We start from the raw sequence: 19279 nt of genomic DNA, 5'->3' as shown, positions 1-19279 counted from the left end.
CACGTAAAGTACATTGTGTTTAAATTGTGTGCCTGTTTAAGAAGCTTTCACACTAAAATAGAGAAAATAAGAATCTCCTGAAATATAAATAGAGAAAATAAGAAGCCTGCTGGATTAGGCCCTGGCATTGCAATTCTAGTCTGTCAGACCAAATTCCATACTGTTCATATTGTGTACAAATAAATGTTTTGTTATTAAAATGGGCAATGTTTAAATGGTCTGAATTCAAAGCTAGTAAATATTAAGGAAGATATTGTTCCGACAAGTGCTCAATATGTTATCATTCTTTTATTTACAGGACGATGGCGCCTCTCAGAGATGCCGTGCAAAGTAAGCTCTCCATTTAACCCTGATCTGGCCTCTGCCTTTCTGGAGGCGGAGATTCTCCCGACCTCGGGATGCATGACCAACGCAACATCAAGAAAATCAGGCGCTGAAATTCATGTAATAAATTACCAAGGAAGCAAAGAACAGAATGTTGAACTGCTATTGAATGACTTTGAGAAAAAAGGTTGGTTCTTTGTTAATTTGATTAAGTTTAAAAAATTAATAAGACCATATCCTTTAAAATTAACCCTTATCAAGCTATACTATCTAAAATGGATGTTAATCTTTCAGTCTGAATAAAACCAGTCTTCATGGTTAAAAAAAAAGAAGAGAAAAATTCATAATATGTACAGACTCTTAAAGTAGCAAACCTTGAAGACTATGGTCAGACGGTGCAGAATCATGTGCCGTCACTGACTTTGGTCTGTACTGGTCGCATGGGTAAAATCTGTTGCCGTCAGTAGCCTATAGGCTATAGTAGATACATCTGATAGCTGAAGCTTTAATTATGCCATTGAAACATTTCCATTTATTTGACAATAGTTCCTTTGGTCAGTGGGATACAAGAATAAATTTATTACTTTTTATATATAAATTCAAAAGGGAGATCCTTAAAAATTGATGTTGTCTGCCCATCATCTGTTGTGATCCATGTATTAAAATTTATTTTATCCAAATTTAATAAAACTGGGCATAACTGTAAATTTGAATAGGAAAATGAGGTACATTTAATCCACATTGGGGGTCATTGAGTTATGGCCCTTTGTTAGATAAAAACAGGCATTTTTTAAAGCAAAATTTTTGTTTTTGGCAAGAATTTTTACAAGTGCTTTGTTGAATTTCTAAATGATAGTAAGAAAATGATGTTTATGATAAACATACTGTATAATGTTTTAGTGTTAGTTTTTGGGATCTTGGTAAAGTCTGATTCCAATCAAAAGTTTAAATTAAATGATGTACATCTCAGAATTACATGTAGTGCCAAATAAAATTTTAATGGGAATTAGTATTTAAATTATGTTCATTCTTGAAAATGAATTTGATAAATTGAACATTAAAAGTTTCCTACTTCACTGCTCATGAATTTAATAATAGTCATTAATGTATTATAAATGAGTGACCATATGACATTTATTATACACATTGTCAAAATAATATCTTAATGTTGTTTTATCTCAAAGGACATCCTAGCTTTACTATAGTAGCCTAATTTTGCTTATTGACAATTGCTTATTTTTTGTGGATTTTTATATCGATTACCAACTTCAATTTCACTTATTATTTTGAGGGTACCATAACACTAATACTGCCTCACACATACCTTTTGCGACCTTACTGCGTCCTTACTGCGACCTTGCTACGACCTAGGACGGCCAGGACAGTTCGCCATGGACGCAGGGCAGTGGACGCAAGGAGGAACCCAAGGTCGCAAGACCGTCGGCGACTATTTTGAACATGCACAAAACAGTCGCCAGAAACTTCTGCGTTCTTGCTGAGTCTGGTTAGGTTCGCCGTGGGATCGCAGTGGAGTCACCATAGTCGCAGCAGCATCGTAGTAAGGACGCAATAAGAACGCAATAGACGTAGTACACTCGTACTAAGGACGCCGTAAGGTCAGACTCAGAATGAAATTTACTGGTAAAAAGTATTGTTTTTATAGACGTAGCAAGAACGTAGAAGGGTCGTCGTACAGTTGCAGGACAGTCGCCGGACAAATGCAATAGTCGTTGTAGAGTCGCCGTAAGGTCGCAGAGAACATAGCACAGTCCGCAGCTGGGTCGCCGATGATCGCCGTGGGTCGCCTTTGGGGACGCCCAATACAGTCGCAGTGGAAACGCCATGGAGGTAGAAGGGTCGTATTGAGGACATAGAGAAAACGTACTGAACACAAAACTGCAGAGCCCCGGACCGTCTGCAGAGAGAAATTTGAAAGAAAAACCAACGATTTTCGAAAAGAAAAAATGCTATTTACTAGTTTTTCAGGTCGCAGTAAGGTCGTGGTTTATGTGTGAGGGGCACCTTAAGAGAAAGCTTCAATCAAGTGCTTTTGTAAAGCCAATATGTTTATATATAGGGGATATCAAATTTAATTAATTTGCTTGTCCCCCCATGGGAAGACTTTCACCCCACTCATGGTCGCCCACCTTTATGGTGCCTACTGAATTGTACCACCAGGTCTTTTTAGGTAAGTCAATTTAAACTTGGCTGGCAAGTAGTAAAATTTGTTTTGCTCATTACAAAAATTAGCAGTGTATAAAATTACAATAAGTAATTACGTTTGATAGGTATTTAGTATTAGACATAAAAACAAAAGATAGTATTTAGTATTAGACATAAAAACAAAGATAGTATTTAGTATTAGACATAAAAACAAAAGATAGTATTTAGTATTAGACATAAAAACAAAAGATAGTATTTAGTATTAGACATAAAAACAAAAGATAGTATTTAGTATAAGACATAAACACAAAATATAGTATTTAGAAATAGACATAAAAACAAGCCACAAAAGAATAATACATGGATGTTTTTGGCCACTGTCAAATACATGATCTGATATTACATATATTTTTATAGCGGAAAATAAATTGTTGTAAACAAAATATTATTATACATCAGACGAATGTTCATACTAAATCACTTAGAACTTTATCAACATTTTTTTCTTTTAAGTAATATTTCATAAGAATATCTAAATGATACATTTCTATAGTTTTTATCAATATTTGAAACACTTAATACGGAAAAATGTACCCATTGAAGACCAATTCCCTTTAAACTACCCTAAACTACCCTGTATGGCATTCTTCTTGTTTTTTTCTTATTCATTGTTATTAGTAATGGATTAATATGATGAGAAAGTTACTAGTAATAGATTCTAAAGGCTAACCAGCAGAATTACAGAAGATTTGGGTGATCAATATCTCTATTTAAGAAACACGACCTAGTTACAATGTCATGGCAAGTATGCAAAGCTGGGATATTTTCTTCTGCACGGTGTTTATGGAATAAAATGACAAATTATTGTTTAAATACAAGTTATTTTTTGATGGGTTTCGTTTTTTTTCCCCCCAGATAAATGAGAATGTGTATTAATATATGTATTGATAATGATTTCATCAAGTTATTCTAAGTGATTGACGAAAGACTTTCCTATGACACTAGTAAAAATTGAGGCGTCAGTCAGGCTGCATGTCCTGTCCAGTCTGACCGGACTTTTTACTGTTGACTGTTCTGTAGCGAGCGCATGAAAAAAAAAGCGGGGGAAATTGGGTCAAGTTTACACTTCTGTTTTGTCACTGCACTGCCGGTTCAATGCAGAGGTTTCATTTTTGGTGCCAAAGATAGTTGGTGATATGCCAGTACAGGGGGAATTTAGCTGCGATTTTTACCATTCAGGGAGGGGCAAATTTTTCCGGATGGTTTTGATAATCTCAACGTTCCGGGCTATTTCATTTCAATTAGGATGACAATGGACTAGTGGTTTTACCCTTAATATGCTAGATATCTTAAATGAACTTGTCTATCAAACAATCTGGACTAAGCCATACATCAATTTTAAGGAGAATTTCAAAAGAAATACTGACTGACTATCGAATAGTGCTGACTGATTTGAGCTGTTGGATCTAGTTTCTGCGCCCTGGCTGCATTTTCAGTTATTTGCCATCAGGCTAAAGGTTACTTTGTAACAGTTCAGAGGTTATTCAAAAGAAGTTTAGAACTTTGTTAGTTTAAAAAACAACAAACGTATTCATGTATGTAGAAAATAAACTGATATTTTTTTAATATTCTTGAGATATCTTTATTTGATAGAATCTTTATTAAGTTCATTGGCCACAAAATTAAGTGGTTTCATATAAAATATAGATTTTATTACCTTTGATATTTTCGATAACAAAAAATCTGAATTTTATTGATTATTTAAGAAAAAAAACTATTGCCATAATTAAAAGTTTGGCAAAATAATGTAGAATGCACTTTGTCTTCTATATCTTTGAATGGAATGGGATTTAAGGCGCATTTTGTGTCAGAAATGAATTCATTTTTTCTTCTTTAAACATGAATTTTTTAACGTTTAAAATAGTGAATTTTAGACAATATTAGATACTTATCACCTGAAGAACTTTAAGTGATAAATGTGAAAGAGTTTGTTATATTAAGTAGTAAAATGTAAACAAAGTAGTATTTTGACTTCCATACAAAAATACCAATTCACTATAACTGTACTAATTGCCAAAACAGCAACAGATGAAAAGAAAGTTTAGGTACTTTTTTGGAAACTCTAGCAGAACATGTGCAACAAACATTAAAAGCTTTTGAGAAATAAAAATAAAAGTATTTCTGAGGCATTATGGGCCTTTAAAACTCTGAATAATATCTTATTATTGGCTGTTAAGATTTTGTATGCGTTTCTATTTTTTCACAACCATGAATTCATTTGTTTCATTACAAAATGGCATCAAAATGATATTTTAAGGGTCACTAATCAAGACCCATAACTCTTTAACAGGTTATTTTTTGTACTGAATTGTTCCCCTTTGTAAAACTTAAATTTTTTTTTCAAGACTCTTACAGTACCATCAAACTTAATGGAATAATTGAGAGTGTGTTTTGACAAATTTACAGCTCTTATTATACTTCGTACAAAATATTGATTATTGATATGCGAAGAATCCTCCCTTGAGCTCACATAAATTTTCATTATTTACAATAATTATGCTGAAAAAAAGCTACTGATTTGTCAAAGAAATAATTGCAAGAAATTGTGATATTATTATAATAGTTTAGACGGACTGTTGTTTCTTTCAGGTTTTGATGAACCGTTTGTGATCATTCTCTCTTCCAATGTTACTGTATACTGGCAAATACGTCTACGGCAAAATCCGAAAAAATCTTGGAAACACACCTTTGTGGTAAGTACAGATAAGTGGCATAGGCCTGATGTAATTTATGGTTGGTTTCATGCGTATGTGGCATGTATCAATAAATATTTTTGCAAACTACTACAAATAGTGGATAGATTGTAGGAGAAAAAACCAAATGTTATTAATATGTTTGAACTTCCATATTGAAATTATTTTGCAAAAGTCTTCTTTGAAGAGAATGTTGATAATAGCTGTATAATGCAATAGTTGTTGTTTCAATGGAAAAAAATTATACTATAAGTTGTAAGCCATGAGTTACAAAACTATGGTACCTCAGACTGTAGAGATTTATATACAAGAATATATAAGAATTATGTAGAACTGATAAAATTGTAGAATATTTGTGGCCTAAAAACCACACCTAAGAAATTAAACAGTTTTTGTTTGGCCTAATAGTTTCCTAAAGGAAGATAGTTTCCTAAGATTTAGAAAAGCCTGCTTTGTTATTTTGTGATAAAATACAAAATTTCCATGTTTTTTTTTGTAATTTGGTGAATTTGTTATAGCCCGTTATATGTGTAATCACCAATCAACGTGATTTCTTAACCTTTAATCTCTGAGAACGGAGAGTGACTAGCCCTCGCTACCAGTAAACATACATTTGTGCCGTATGCTCGGTCTCAAAACTGTTGGTAGTTAATTTCTGAATATTTCACCCTCAGACAATTTGAATGGACTGATCCAAAATCAAAGTCGGGCAGTTCCATTAGACAAATTTAGCAGGTGAAGGGATAACACATCGAAAAATGGACTTAGAGAAAACAATTTTTGTACTTCTATCTGTAAAACCATAATGACTGTATGTATAAGTAAGTACTGACACAGAAAAACGTACAAATTGAAATGTAAATATCGAGTCTGAGTGCCTGTGTAATGGCGAGGGTGAAAAAACGAACTTTTTTTTCTTTTGAATTATACAACATTCCTATTTCTGTTAGTCAGACTCTATTTCATTTTCATAAATACCAGGTTTTAAAGAGAATACAGCGGCAAATGCAAAGTACGTTTTTTTAGCTGACTTGCGATAAAAAAAAATCATTTTTATCGGGACGTGCTCTTTATTTTGGGTGCACAGTGTGGTATATTAATTAGTCTTACGAAACCATCAACACTTCAAAGGGTAGTCTATTTTGAGGTTGGTGTAACAAGGAAAAAAAAACATTTCAGTGTGAAAATTAGGCAGGTACTAACCATGCATGATTCCTGCTAGTTATTATGCATGCAACTTCAGTATTTTTATCAGGTAAAAGTTGAAAAAAATATGCCTACCATAGTATACTGAATAAATGTACATTGCTGTAAGGAGGAAATGCAATTACCATACTTAGTCTAAAATATTCACATATTTTTTATATTTGAAAGAAAGGGAAGACTATTAAATTTGATTGATTCGACAGTAAATGAGTAGGATTTTATCAAGAATTAACATGATATAGTTACTAAAACAGCCAATTTTGCAAACATGCAGTGATTTTTTTTTCTTTGAATTTTCAAAACTTTCTAAAGGTGAAAATATAGCAGAAAAAGGAGAACCCCTGAAATCAATTTCCAACAACTGACAATGGAATATACCCACATATTTTATCAAATTTTCAATTTAATTTTAAATGCATGGTACATAGCAAGGATTTTAATGCTAGGAAATTCATTGCCCTTTGATGCTATACACTTTTTAGCTCACCTGATCGTTTTTTGTCCGGCGTCCGGCCGTCCGGCATCCGTAAACTCTGGTTACCATGGCAACCAAAAGAAAAAACTTTAAATATCTTCTTCTAAGAAACCAAAAGAGCTAGAGCTTAGATATTTGGCATGAAGCATCTTCTAGTTAGTGTCTACAAAGTTTGTTCAAATAAAAGCCCTGGGGTCAAAAATGGCCCCGTCCCAGGGGGTCATTGATTTTCCCTATATGCATTTAGTAAAAACTTAAAAAATCTTCTTTTAAAGAACCCAAAGCGCTAGAGCTTAAATATTTAGCATGAAACATCTTGTAATGGGTGTCTACCAAGTTTGTTCAAATAAAAGCCCTGGGGTCAAAATTGGCCCGGCCCCAGAGGGTCATTGATTTTCCCTATATGCATATAGTAAAAACTTAAAAAATCGACTTTGCCGTGTGCAAAATGCGCAGCGCTTTTAAGTTTGGGAACCACATAATCGGATAGCTTCGTTCATAGCCGTCTGGTCCATTGAATTTATCGAAAGATTTTGTCGTTGGAAAAAAACGGCGATAATATTGATGTTTATTTCGGCTGTTGCGTTGTTTATATTACCGTTGAAGTTTAAAATTGACCATCATCGTGAAGAATTATATCTTCTGTGTCGATGGACCAAAGGATTATGTGAAAATATTGGAAATGGATTAAAATACATGGTGATTATGACGGTAGGGGTGCGGATTTTTTCCGGCGAACATTTTTATCTTGTGTATTATTATAGTTGTTGAAATATGATTTTTTTTCAAAACGGCATATATTAAGATTTTTTGATATATATGATCAGTACATGTCCTGGGATTGACAAATATGCATTTTATTTGGATTTTAAAGGCGTTTTGAGCTCCAAACCCCAAGCGTCTGTGAGCAGACTATGCAGAATTACATCTTGCCTTGTCAGACTATGCAAAAGTACATCTTGCCTTGTCAGATTATGCAGAAGTGCATCTCGCTCGTCGGACTATGCAGAAGTACATCTTGCCTTAGCAGACTATGCAGAAGTACATCTTGCCTTAGCAGACTATGCAGAAGTACATCTTGCCTTGTCAGACTATGCAAAAGTACATCTTGCCTTGTCAGACTGCTGAAGTACATCTTGCCTTGTGAGACTCTGCTGAAGTACATCTTGCCTTGTGAGACTCTGCTGAAGTACATCTTAACTCATCAAACAGTGCAGAAGTACAGCTTGCCTTATCAAACTTTGCAGAAGTACAGCTTGCCTGACCAAACACTGTAGAAGAACAGCTTGCCTGGTCAGACTGTGCAGAATTTGGCTTGAATGCTGGGCCTATAGTAATGGCAAATCGACACAGTGAATCTAAAAAGACTCTAAATGAAACCAGTTATAGATAGTTTTATTTTTTTCTCAGTGACTGTGTACTTTCATGAAAAATTTACTCATATAATTTGATACGCCATTAAATAACCTCTCCCATGTTTTGACAGGTTTTGTTGTAATAAATATTTTCATTTTGAAATCGAGATGTTTATTGCCAACTGGCTTGAATTGTATATAAATTAATTATCAAGAAATGATTCATATCCAATTTATATGAAAATTGTGTTTGTACAACTATGAGCTGTGTCACGACAAAACCAACATAGTGCGTTTGTGACCAGCATGGATCCAGACCAGCCTGCCCATCCACGCAGTCTGATCAGGATCCATGCTGTTCGCTATCAGTTTCTCTACTTGTAATAGGGTTTGTATGCGAACAGCATGGATCCTGATCAGACTGCGCTGATGCGCAGGCTGGTCTGGATCCATGCTGGTCGCAAACCCATTATGTTGGTTTTGTCATGACGCGGCTCATATTTTTTTGCTTTTGTTTTCAAGAGCTGAATCAGATCTGATTTAAAATGGTGATAATGGAATGGAATTCAATATGGTTATATATTATGAACAATGATTTAAGTAGATCCACAGAAATAAAGAGGGACTTTGGCGTGTAAAGTGTAGGCTTTCTCAGGGTTTTTTAAGTGCTCACAGAGAATCTGAGCTTTTACAGGAAAAGTTTGAGGGGAAAATTTCAAAAATTTGATTGAACAGCTAACAGTGCAGATTATGATCAGACGGGAAGAATTTTGGTCTCAACTGGCCACAAAAAAAAGATGGTTGAGGAAAGTGGCATTTTGGTAATTTGGAAAATAATCAATTATCAATAATCAAAAGAAAAAATATATAAAAACTTATGAGAAAAAAAAACTTCTGGGGCGTAATGGGCCTTTTAATTTTTAATCACTTAGTTATTGCTTCCATGCATGTTTGTTCATAAATGGGCGTTTGTTATACTTTTGGCAAAGCTATTTAGTAGTTTAGACAGACATATCTTCTGAAACTTAGTGTAGAGAAGAAATTTTTAGGGGATAACCTTAGTCACTTAGGTGATGAATAAATGTTGGTCACTTCGGGTGGTCAATGTCAACTGTTTTCATGTATTCTACAATTATCAAAACCAGTACTAATGTTAGTATAATGAGGTAATAGGGAGATGACAGGGATGTTGAAAACTCAGATTAGTAATCAGATCAGTCACTATCCTATACAACAGTAGGTCACTGTCCTCACTTCGTTATTTGGAAAAGTTTCTTTTGATGAACATGTTTGTGCCAAGTTCCAGAAAACTGTCCAAAAGTATTCACTTAGCATTGCTAAGCAGCTAAAAGCAATATTCTTTTTGCTACTTTCGAATTAATTGTGTATTGTGAAAGTAAACAGAGCCCCTTTTTACTTTCATTTCATTACTTTTCATTGTGTGTTAATTTTCATGCTTCCATCATATTCATTGGTCCATGAAATGAATTCTGACAAAATTACAACTATTTATATCTTTAATAGAAATCCATCACACTTAAAGTTCATGAAATCTTGTTTGTTTGGTTTTCTTTTTTGCAATAATTAGCATTTTGGCTGAAAATAGGAATTATTTAAAGCCCACAAATTGAAATTGACTTTGGTTGTGGCGTTGCATTTTAACACCATTTTTATTTCTAACTGCATGATCTTATCCTGCTAGAATCAAAACCGATTCTTTACTTTAACTCCATGTGCATTTGCAATATTTTCCGACTTTAAGTAGTGGAGTGCATGGTACCAGCTTTTTATTCAGACCTAAGGAGCATTTTTTAGCTTGACTATTTTGTTTGTTTGAAAAAAAAAAAAATATAGGTATTGTTACAGTCATGTCGGCATAGTTGTTGTCATCCGCAAACTTTTACCTTAATCATAACTTTTTAAGTTCTTGGTGTGTTGTCTTCATACTTGTAGTTTTTTTTTGGCTGATGTGCTATAAATGTGCCTGCTTTGTTACATAAATTAGGCAGGCAATTTATATTCAAAGGGTTATATAATTTGAGTGCTACTCTGTTATTTTGTGTCACAAAAATTTATGGTAATGGCAAATGCTAGTGACATGCCAGCAGTTGGGGTCAGGGGTCCCTTTAACTGTCACAATACAGTTTTTCTCTCATTGTTCCTTATTCATTGTGTGTAATTTATGGCTTGAAAAACGTGGAGTGTTTTTGCCCAGTGTTTGAAGTAAAGGGTGACTAATTATAAAGTAGTTTATTTTTTTGGGTATCAAAGTTTTATTTATTTCCCTATCATTTCGCATACTTTTGTTTCGTTAACATTTTTTGTTTCTTTCATTCGTTAAGTTTGATTTGAATGTTAAAATTTGAAATAAACTTTAATAATAAAGATATGGTTTTCTTTGAATTGGTCTTTCCAATAAGTAGATGATTAACTTCTTTACATGAAATTAAAGGGACCTTTTCATGACTCAGTGCTGAAAATAGCTCCCTTCAGACTCAGAGGTCGAAAGGCTTCATAAATTGTTTAATTCTACCATATATCAACTTGGGCACATAAAATCAAAACCATGCAAAAGATTATGAAAATTATATACATGTATTAGAAATGAAAAAAAAAGAGATTTTTGTGAATGTAATTTGTAGCACAAATTCAGTTAGAAGGTTTTTAATGCTTTTCATTTTTAGGTCATTTTGCACAATAAAAATCATTATTTTGGCAAACCAGAGTGAGTGAATGTTCTTAAGGCCATGAATTTGACATGCATGATACACAAATCTGGAAAAAATATTGCCAGTCATGTCAAAAACCTCAGTTTGATCCCTATAAGGTCATTGACTTTCATCACACACCTGCCTCTCACTGCTGTAGGTCCAAATCTCAGTAGAGAATTCAGATTTTATTTTTGATTGATGAAGTTGGGCACCTCACAATGGTTCTTCTCAGGTGCAAATTTTTCACAGAAAATTTTTTTCTAAAATAATATTGGTAAAATCACCACATTTGTGTGACTTGAAGTCGGATAAAAAAAAAAAAATTTTTTTAAGAGAATGTGTAATTGAAGAGAAAAATCATAAGCATGAACCTACAGTCTTCATATTTGGTTTTGAGATTGGACATGCTTAGTAGATGACCCCTATGGATTTTGAGGTCAAAGGTCAAGGTCACATAGGCCTTGACTAGAACAAGCTTGTCTGCTGTACAGTTATATAAAATAGTCAAGTGCCCTATAATGTTATTCTATTTATGTATTTATTTATATACATGTATATATATATATAATTTTTTTTTTGCATAAGAATCAGAATATTTGTAGAATTCTTCTGTAAAGTCAGTATCTGGTTGGAGTTTGTGGTTTTGTTTTAATCCCCTTTTTGAATAAAGAAAGTTTAGATGTGCAAATATAAAGATTTATGTCAGATAGTACTTTTAGAATTGATTGAAACCACAAAACATAATTCTGTAGGGATTTGAATTTTGTTACAACATTATAATGTAGAAAATAGAAATGTCAAGGAAACAGAAGAAATGTGTAAGGATTTGAAATTGTTTGAGGGCTATATTATCTGTGATGATGATTGTAGACCAGTGTAAAAACCCTGTTTTGTAGTCATCCGTGCAGCCTTGACAGACTTTAATTGGTCACTTCTCTGCCACTTCTGTCTGTGCCCCTACCTGTTTGGTGCCTTTAAGGATGCTGTTACTTAGGAATATTACGGGTGCTGTGTTCTGTGAACTTTAGTTTATACAGATTAATTTTAGTTTGATTGTGTTTGAAGCTTATAAACCCACTTTTGTATATATTCTTGGAACCAACCAGTATGGAGCTTTAAGTTTCAAGTTTCTTGCTTAGGGAAACAAGAACTTGGACCCCCCCCCCCCACAGGGTTTGAACCCCTGTGGCACGAGATCATTAGATTACAAGTCTGACCCTTGAACCACTCGGCCAGGCTGTGAACTTTTCCCTTGTTGCTATTTAGTCTCTAATGTTAGACAGGGGTCATTTAGTTCTAAAATTAAGACTAAAATTTCCTTTGGATTGTGGGGAAATACCTTTATGTACTTGATCAGATGCGTATATCTGTAGCAGAAATTCCGCAGCATATCACTCTGAGGTTTATCCAATTGTGTTGTAAGTGTGTAGAGAATTAAACGGCTTGCTGCAAAGTGGCGGTGCATTAGAAGCAATACTTGATGACTTAATCATGTCATATCAGTTATTCACTGATGATGTCTTTGTTGGGAACGTGACATGGAAGGGGGGGGGGGACAACAACAAAAAACTATTCTCTATTTACTGTTTGACACTGTGCGGTAGTAAAATAATGACATCTCATATTTTTTGGAAAGAGCACAAGTATGTGACAGTACTACGTGCATTCTTAGATAGGGAAAAAATCTAGAACACAGATTTAGAGCAATGCACGAGAAGAAAACATTTGTTCAAGATTGAAAAGAAGAGGGGAGAAATGGATCGTAAAAATGTCACTTTTTTCACGTAGATGTCAAAATAATGCACACCGTTTATGATGAAATCAGAGTTGTTTTGGATCTTGGCCATTCCGATGTACAATGATCCATATGTGAGAAAAAAATGCTTTATCTCTCCAATGGATGCACTTCACGGTAACCATTGCAGCATGAGATACGACTCACATTGTTTTCAAGTGTGTGTGGTTTCTATTGATGCTTTTTTCAAGTGATGCAAAAAAAATCAAGTTTCGTGCTCTTTGCTATGCTGAGCTTGAAATTGTTGAATAAAGAAGAACCATTGCTGAGAAAAGGTGAATCATTGCTTATTTCAAAACATTGCTGAGTAACAATGAACCATTGCTGAGTAAAGAGGCACCCTTCCTGAGTATTGAAGAAGCATTGCAAGAAGTACCAGTTTTGAGTAAAGATGAACAACTGCTGAGTAAAGAAGAAACACTGCCAAAAAACCATTACTGAGAAGAACCATTGCTGAGTAAAGAAGAACCATTGCTGAGTAAAGAAGAACCATTGCTGAGTAAAGAAGAACCATTGCTGAGTAAAGAAGCACCATTGCTGAGAAAAGAAGAACCATTGCTGAGTAAAAAGAACCATTGCTGAGTAAAGAAGAACCATTGCTGAGTAAAGAAGTACCATTGCTGAGTAAAGAAGAACCATTGCTGAGTAAAAAGAACCATTGCTGAGTAAAGAAGAACCATTGCTGAGTAAAGAAGTACCATTGCTGAGTAAAGAAGAACCATTGCTGAGTAAAAAGAACCATTGCTGAGTAAAAAGAACCATTGCTGAGTAAAGAAGAACCATTGCTGAGTAAAGAAGTACCATTGCTGAGTAAAGAAGAACCATTGCTGAGTAAAGAAGTACCATTGCTGAGTAAAGAAGAACCATTGCCAAAAAAACCATTGCTTGAAGAACCATTGCTGAGTAAAAAGGTACCATTGCTGAGATGCCAAAAAACATTGCTGAGAAAAACCATCGCTGAGTAAAAAAGTACCATTGCTAAGTTGCCAAAAACTATTGCTTAGAAGAACAATTGCTGAGTAAAGAAGAACCATTTGCTGAGAAAAGAAGAACCATTGCAAAGTAAAGAAGACCCTACAATGTCTTATCAGTTTGAATTTTAGGCCTAGAGAATTATTTATGACCGAAAATGGGTAAAGTGTTAGTGGTATTGATGAAATCCCTGCTCCATTGACCTGACACACCTAATTTCATGTATTCTATATATGTATATGCTCCTGTAAGTCAAACTTAAAATCAATTTTCAACAAGTTCTTAAAAAAAGAGAGATATTGCAGGGGGGCAATATATGTATAACTTGTATGAAATAAAAAAGATGTATTCTAGACATATTAAATTGTTTTATGTATTGATAAGAGTAGATAATTTCCCCATGATGACCACAGGAGCTTTTCCTATTACATTCAATCATTTATTGTTATGGAGGATTGAGGATTTTTGAGTTAAGTTATTACATATAAAAAAAGAAGTTGCAAACAGTGTCTTCCGAGACAAATAAAAGCGATATCTAACTACAAGGTGGATATTTCATTCCACAAAATTTCACGCCTCCAAAAATTATTGCAACATTTACATCAGGAAAAAAAAAGCTTGGATATAAATTTCAAAGTATTGTGCACACATATTGAATTAATAAAGAATATTAAAATAAAAGTTTGGCATGATTATATGACATTTGAATTAAAAGCGTTTATACTTAATGCCAAATCATGACAGAAATCGTCAGGTTTAGTAGGAAAAATAAGGGCCCATTGAGAATTTTCATGTGTTGTGCAATAAAAGGCTAATGTTCCAAAAAGTTATTAAACAGAAAAAAACTGTTATAGCTAGTGGTTAATCCATTTGAAATGAAGTTTTATTTTTTCCATGTCAAATAGTGATAGTCATGTGAAAATGTGGCAAGTATTAAACTGAATTGTTGACATATGGTAACATATAAGATGTTTACCCATAATTCATAGTGCACAGACTGATGTGAGTGATTGAAATAAAAAGAGAATGACAGAATCTTTGACTGATTATTGGAGAGAGTAGTATGTTTTTTGGGGGGAGGGGGGGGGGGGAGAAGGGGGCTTGATGTGTTTGATTAGTTTATACAAATTTATTTTAATTTGATCGTTTTGGAAGCTTTATATATGCTTATTGAGACACTCTCTATTCCGAACCAAACAATACTTAGATCAATGAATGTAAAGTTTCTTGCTCAATGGTAACAATGGCTTACCCTTGACAGGGTTTGAACCCTGGTTGAACCCTGTGTTTGATTGGCCATAAAGTTTATATTATTGGAAATATGAGTCCATACACACTTATCAGGTAATTGTACTGGTTGTCTTTCTTTATCCACCACTTATAAGATAATTGTACTGGCTGTCTTACTTTATCCACCACTTATAAGATAATTGTACTGGCTGTCTTACTTTATCCACCACTTATAAGATAATTGTACAGGCTGTCTTACTTTATCCACCACTTATAAGATAATTGTACAGGCTGTCTTACTTTATCCACCACTTATAAGATAATTGTACTGGCTGTCTTACTTTATCCACCACTTATAAGATAATTGTACTGGCTATCTTACTTCATCTACCACTTATAAGATAATTATACTGGTTGTCTTACTTCATCCACCACTTATAAGATAATTGTACTGGTTGTTTTACTTTATATTTTATGTTTTAATCTCTCGCCTACTTTACCTTGAATTTTTTTCACTCTCATTTTCTGAAGAAGAAAAAAATAACATGTAGCCTACAGGGATTATGTTGTTGTTCTGAAACACATTCTGCTCTCGCTGATTATGTGAAAATACAATGGAATGGTTTCATTATGATGAATTTTAAGGAAATAAGGCAAGGATAGGAAAAAACACAAACAACAAAAGTATTGTCATTGTGCCTTGATTTTAGTATTGATATATTTTCTGTCCATGTTAAAAGCTAATCTGTTATATATACTTTACTTCAGGATTTATTAATCCAAGATATTTTGCAATATGGACCACATAAGTTACTAGTATTCAACCCCTTAGCATGCTTGCAGTAACTGATTCTTCGCATGTAACCAGGGAAGACCAAGGTCGTCATGGTCAACTAACCAGTCACATCTTCTCAACCATTACATCCTCATGGCACCTGTTCTGCATAGCACCAGTTTCCCATAGCACCTGTTTCTAATGGCACCTGTTTCCCATAGCACCTGTTTCTCATAGCACCTGTTCCCCATAGCACCTGTTTCTAATGGCACCTGTTTCCTATAGCACCTGTTTTGCATAGCACCTGTTTCTCATAGCACCAGTTCCTCATAGCACCTGTTCTACATAGCACCTATTTATGCATAGCACCTGTTTATGCATAGCACCTGTTTCTACATAGCAGCTGTTTCCCATAGCACCTGTTTATGCATAGCACCTGTTCTGCATAGCACCTATACTGCATAGCAACTGTTCTACATAGAATCTGTTCTGCATAGCACCAGTTTGTTGGTGTGTGTTGGTAGTTTGACACTCAGGATCACAGCAGAAAGCCACATTGAATTCACCAGAGCACAGTTCAACCTGGGCAGACTGTCAAGCAGTTAACCAGTACTAGTTGCCTTCACTTTCGCAAGGAACTGAAACTTCTTTACATGCCAGAGCAGAGGTACAGTGCTAATGACCGTAGAAAGGATTTCATGATCAATCACAACGAAAGTGACCTGCGCTGTCCGGGAATCGAACCCAGGTTGCCAGATTCACAGTCCAACGCTCTACCTATTGAGCTAACCGGACGGCTTAGCAACAGTTTCCCATAGTACCTGTTCCTTATAACACTTATTCTACATAGCACCTGTTCAACTTAATGAAAACTGTGCAACTTCTCCACTGAAATTGGTTATATCATGGAGTGAAATCTGTACTTAAGGTATGCTAGCTAAATCAAACTTAATTTACTTGGAGACTAATCAAAATAATTGAGATAAGAATGCAATAACTTAATTCCCATTGATTAACATAGTGCACGAAAAAGAATGCCCAAAATATGTAGCTGTAAAAACAAAACTTAATATAGCTAAGGAATTTGTGGAAAAACTTGTGGTTGTGATGGAATTCCCCAAAAAATAAGTTTTAATATAGATCTGCGTTTAGGTAATAAAATTTGAGTGAAAAATGCTGTGGTTAAGGTTGGCAAGTGTTATTGGACAAGATTTCAAGCATTGCAGAGTATGATCATAGAAAATTCTTTTCTGAGTACAATAGAAAAAATTGTGAGCATTAAATCGAGTATAATTAGAAAAAATTGTGATTTAATAATCAAATAAAATTTGTAAACATAACATCTTGTACAATAAGACACAATTGGGAACATTTCAGAGTATAATTATACAAAATTGTGAACATTATAGGGTATAGTCAGACAAAATTGTGAACATTATAATTTTATTAGAGTAGTCAGACAAAATTGTGAACATTATAGAGTATAGTCAGACAAAATTGTGAACATTATAGAGTAGTCAGACAAAATTGTGAACATTGCACAGTGTAATCATAAAAAATTGTGAACATTGCAGAGTTTAATCGTAGAAAATTGTGAACATTGCAGAGTTTAGTCAGATGAAATTGTGAAGATGTGGAGCATATAAAAAAATTGTGAGCATGACATCTAGTACATACTGTACAACCGGACAGAATTGTGAACATTACAGAGTATTATAATAAATTAGATAATATTATGTGAGCATTGTGGAGTGCAGTCTGACAAAATTGTGGGCATTGTTGAGTACATCAGTCGGTTATGAACATTACATCTAGTAATCTATGAGGCTAACACATTCAGTTTCGCATGGAAGATCGGGAAACTGAATGACTGTTAGCCTCGTTAAATAAAGTCGTTACTTATGGTTGGACAAACGGTTTTAGAGTAAAATTTCACAAATTGTTGAGTAAAATTGTTAGCATGGCAAGCTCTGAGTATAAATGGATTGCAAATTATAATTGGACAAAATATGTTTTCAAAGGTTTGAAGAATTGCAAAAAAGAATAAAATGTTTGCATAGATAGTAATCACGTCTGTCAGTAAACTTTCTACAAGATAATTTGTACCATGTTACTTATCTTAGACTTTTCCAAAATATAACGAGGAAAAGATATTTGGAAAAGAAGGTTGTAGAATAAGATTAAAAAACTGCATTATTTTACCATTATGTGCAACACAATAAGCATTTAAAATTTTGTTTGATCATTTTTTTTCTTGTATTTTTTTTTAACCCTTAGCCTGTGGCAGTAACAGATTCTACCCTTGCGGCCAAGATCAACTTGCTTATCCATTGTTTAAGTGCCAAAGCTAGATTTCTGAGATATTTTTGTCCTGGGTTAGAATCCTGCTTTTAGAGGGGAGATATTGTCCATACAGAAAATGGCACAAAATCTTAAACGCTTGAAACAAGTAGTACGTCACTATTTGCTTTGCAGTCGGTCGGTATATATTTTGAAATTGTGGCAACCCCAGGGTCTAAACGACGAGTATATATAACTTAAACTTAGGTTCATTCATAGTTTTACTTCTGAAATAAACATAGGGGTCTAATCCTGAAGATTGCCACATTTTCCAAGGAATTATAAGTTCATTATGAAAGTTGGCATGTTATGAGGACTAAGGTCGTGGAATTTGAGAAATAATAATTTTAATCCTCCTCTACAAATTTATTACATGACCCCTTCAAATCACTTTCTCTTTCCATATAATTATTATATCACTAAAATAGGTATCTATGAAAAATACATTAGTTTTGGGAATGTTAGACATTTGTTCGCAGATAATTTTCGAAAAGAAAAATGCAATAAGTATGAAATTACGGTATAAATGACATTATGGAAATGTATTTTAATAAAAGTTGAACAACAGTTTTTAAGTTTTACACCATTTTACCTGTATTGTATTGAAGGACCAGTGTCAGTCAAGTGAAAGCTGCTTTGAAATTGTGTTAAACCTTTTGAAATAATAGCCCAGAATGAAATAAAGAATAAATTGAGAATTTATTTCATGTGAAAGTCATATATTATTATTTATGGACCGGCGTATTGCATTTGCGTCCTTTGAAGATCGGGTTTTATGGCCTGTGAAAATTCGGATCATAGTTCATTTGCTTTAAGTGTAAGAATGACTCTATTCAAGATTGACAGTTTAAATGAGAGAAGAATGAAAAATAGTTTTAAGGAAATTAGGCCCTTATAATGTGTGTTGAAAGTGATTGATTAAATTTTATGTCAGAGTTGTAAAAAAAACTACAAAAGCGGTAAAAGGTATTATAGAAGTAATTTTGTATTTCTACCTTGTTTTTGACAGGATTCATTGATTAAGAAATGTGTATTCATTTTAAAAAGGATTAAAAGCAGTTCCAGTTGATAATTACAGAAAAAGACATCACCCCCATCCCCCAACCATCACCTCCATCCTCTAAGCATTAAAAAAAAACAAAAAAAAACAGGAGTTTTTGTTTTCTAAAACTTTAGTGGA

At 33.9% G+C, this 19279-nt stretch overlaps 1 protein-coding gene across 2 annotated transcripts in view; it reads left to right on the top strand.

The window, feature by feature from the left end:
• The first annotated feature begins 270 nt into the window (after positions 1 to 270).
• Positions 271 to 19279, top strand: part of LOC132748158 (transforming growth factor beta receptor type 3-like) — a 43576-nt gene continuing 24567 nt past the window's right edge. Inside the window, exons 1-2 of one of the 2 annotated variants that reach the window (XM_060737709.1) lie at positions 271 to 511; positions 5137 to 5240. In XM_060737709.1, coding sequence (XP_060593692.1) covers positions 319 to 511; positions 5137 to 5240 — 297 coding nt within the window. In that variant the 5' untranslated portion in view covers positions 271 to 318. The remainder of the gene's footprint in view (positions 512 to 5136; positions 5241 to 19279) is intronic. The other variant, XM_060737708.1, reaches the window with a different exon arrangement.

Source organism: Ruditapes philippinarum, unplaced genomic scaffold, assembly GCF_026571515.1.
Source record: "Ruditapes philippinarum isolate M1 unplaced genomic scaffold, ASM2657151v2 ctg1243_1_1_1_1, whole genome shotgun sequence".
Classification (NCBI taxonomy): domain Eukaryota; kingdom Metazoa; phylum Mollusca; class Bivalvia; order Venerida; family Veneridae; genus Ruditapes; species Ruditapes philippinarum.
The sequence above is the reverse complement of the archived record's forward strand: the minus strand, read 5'-3'. Positions and strand labels throughout refer to the sequence as shown.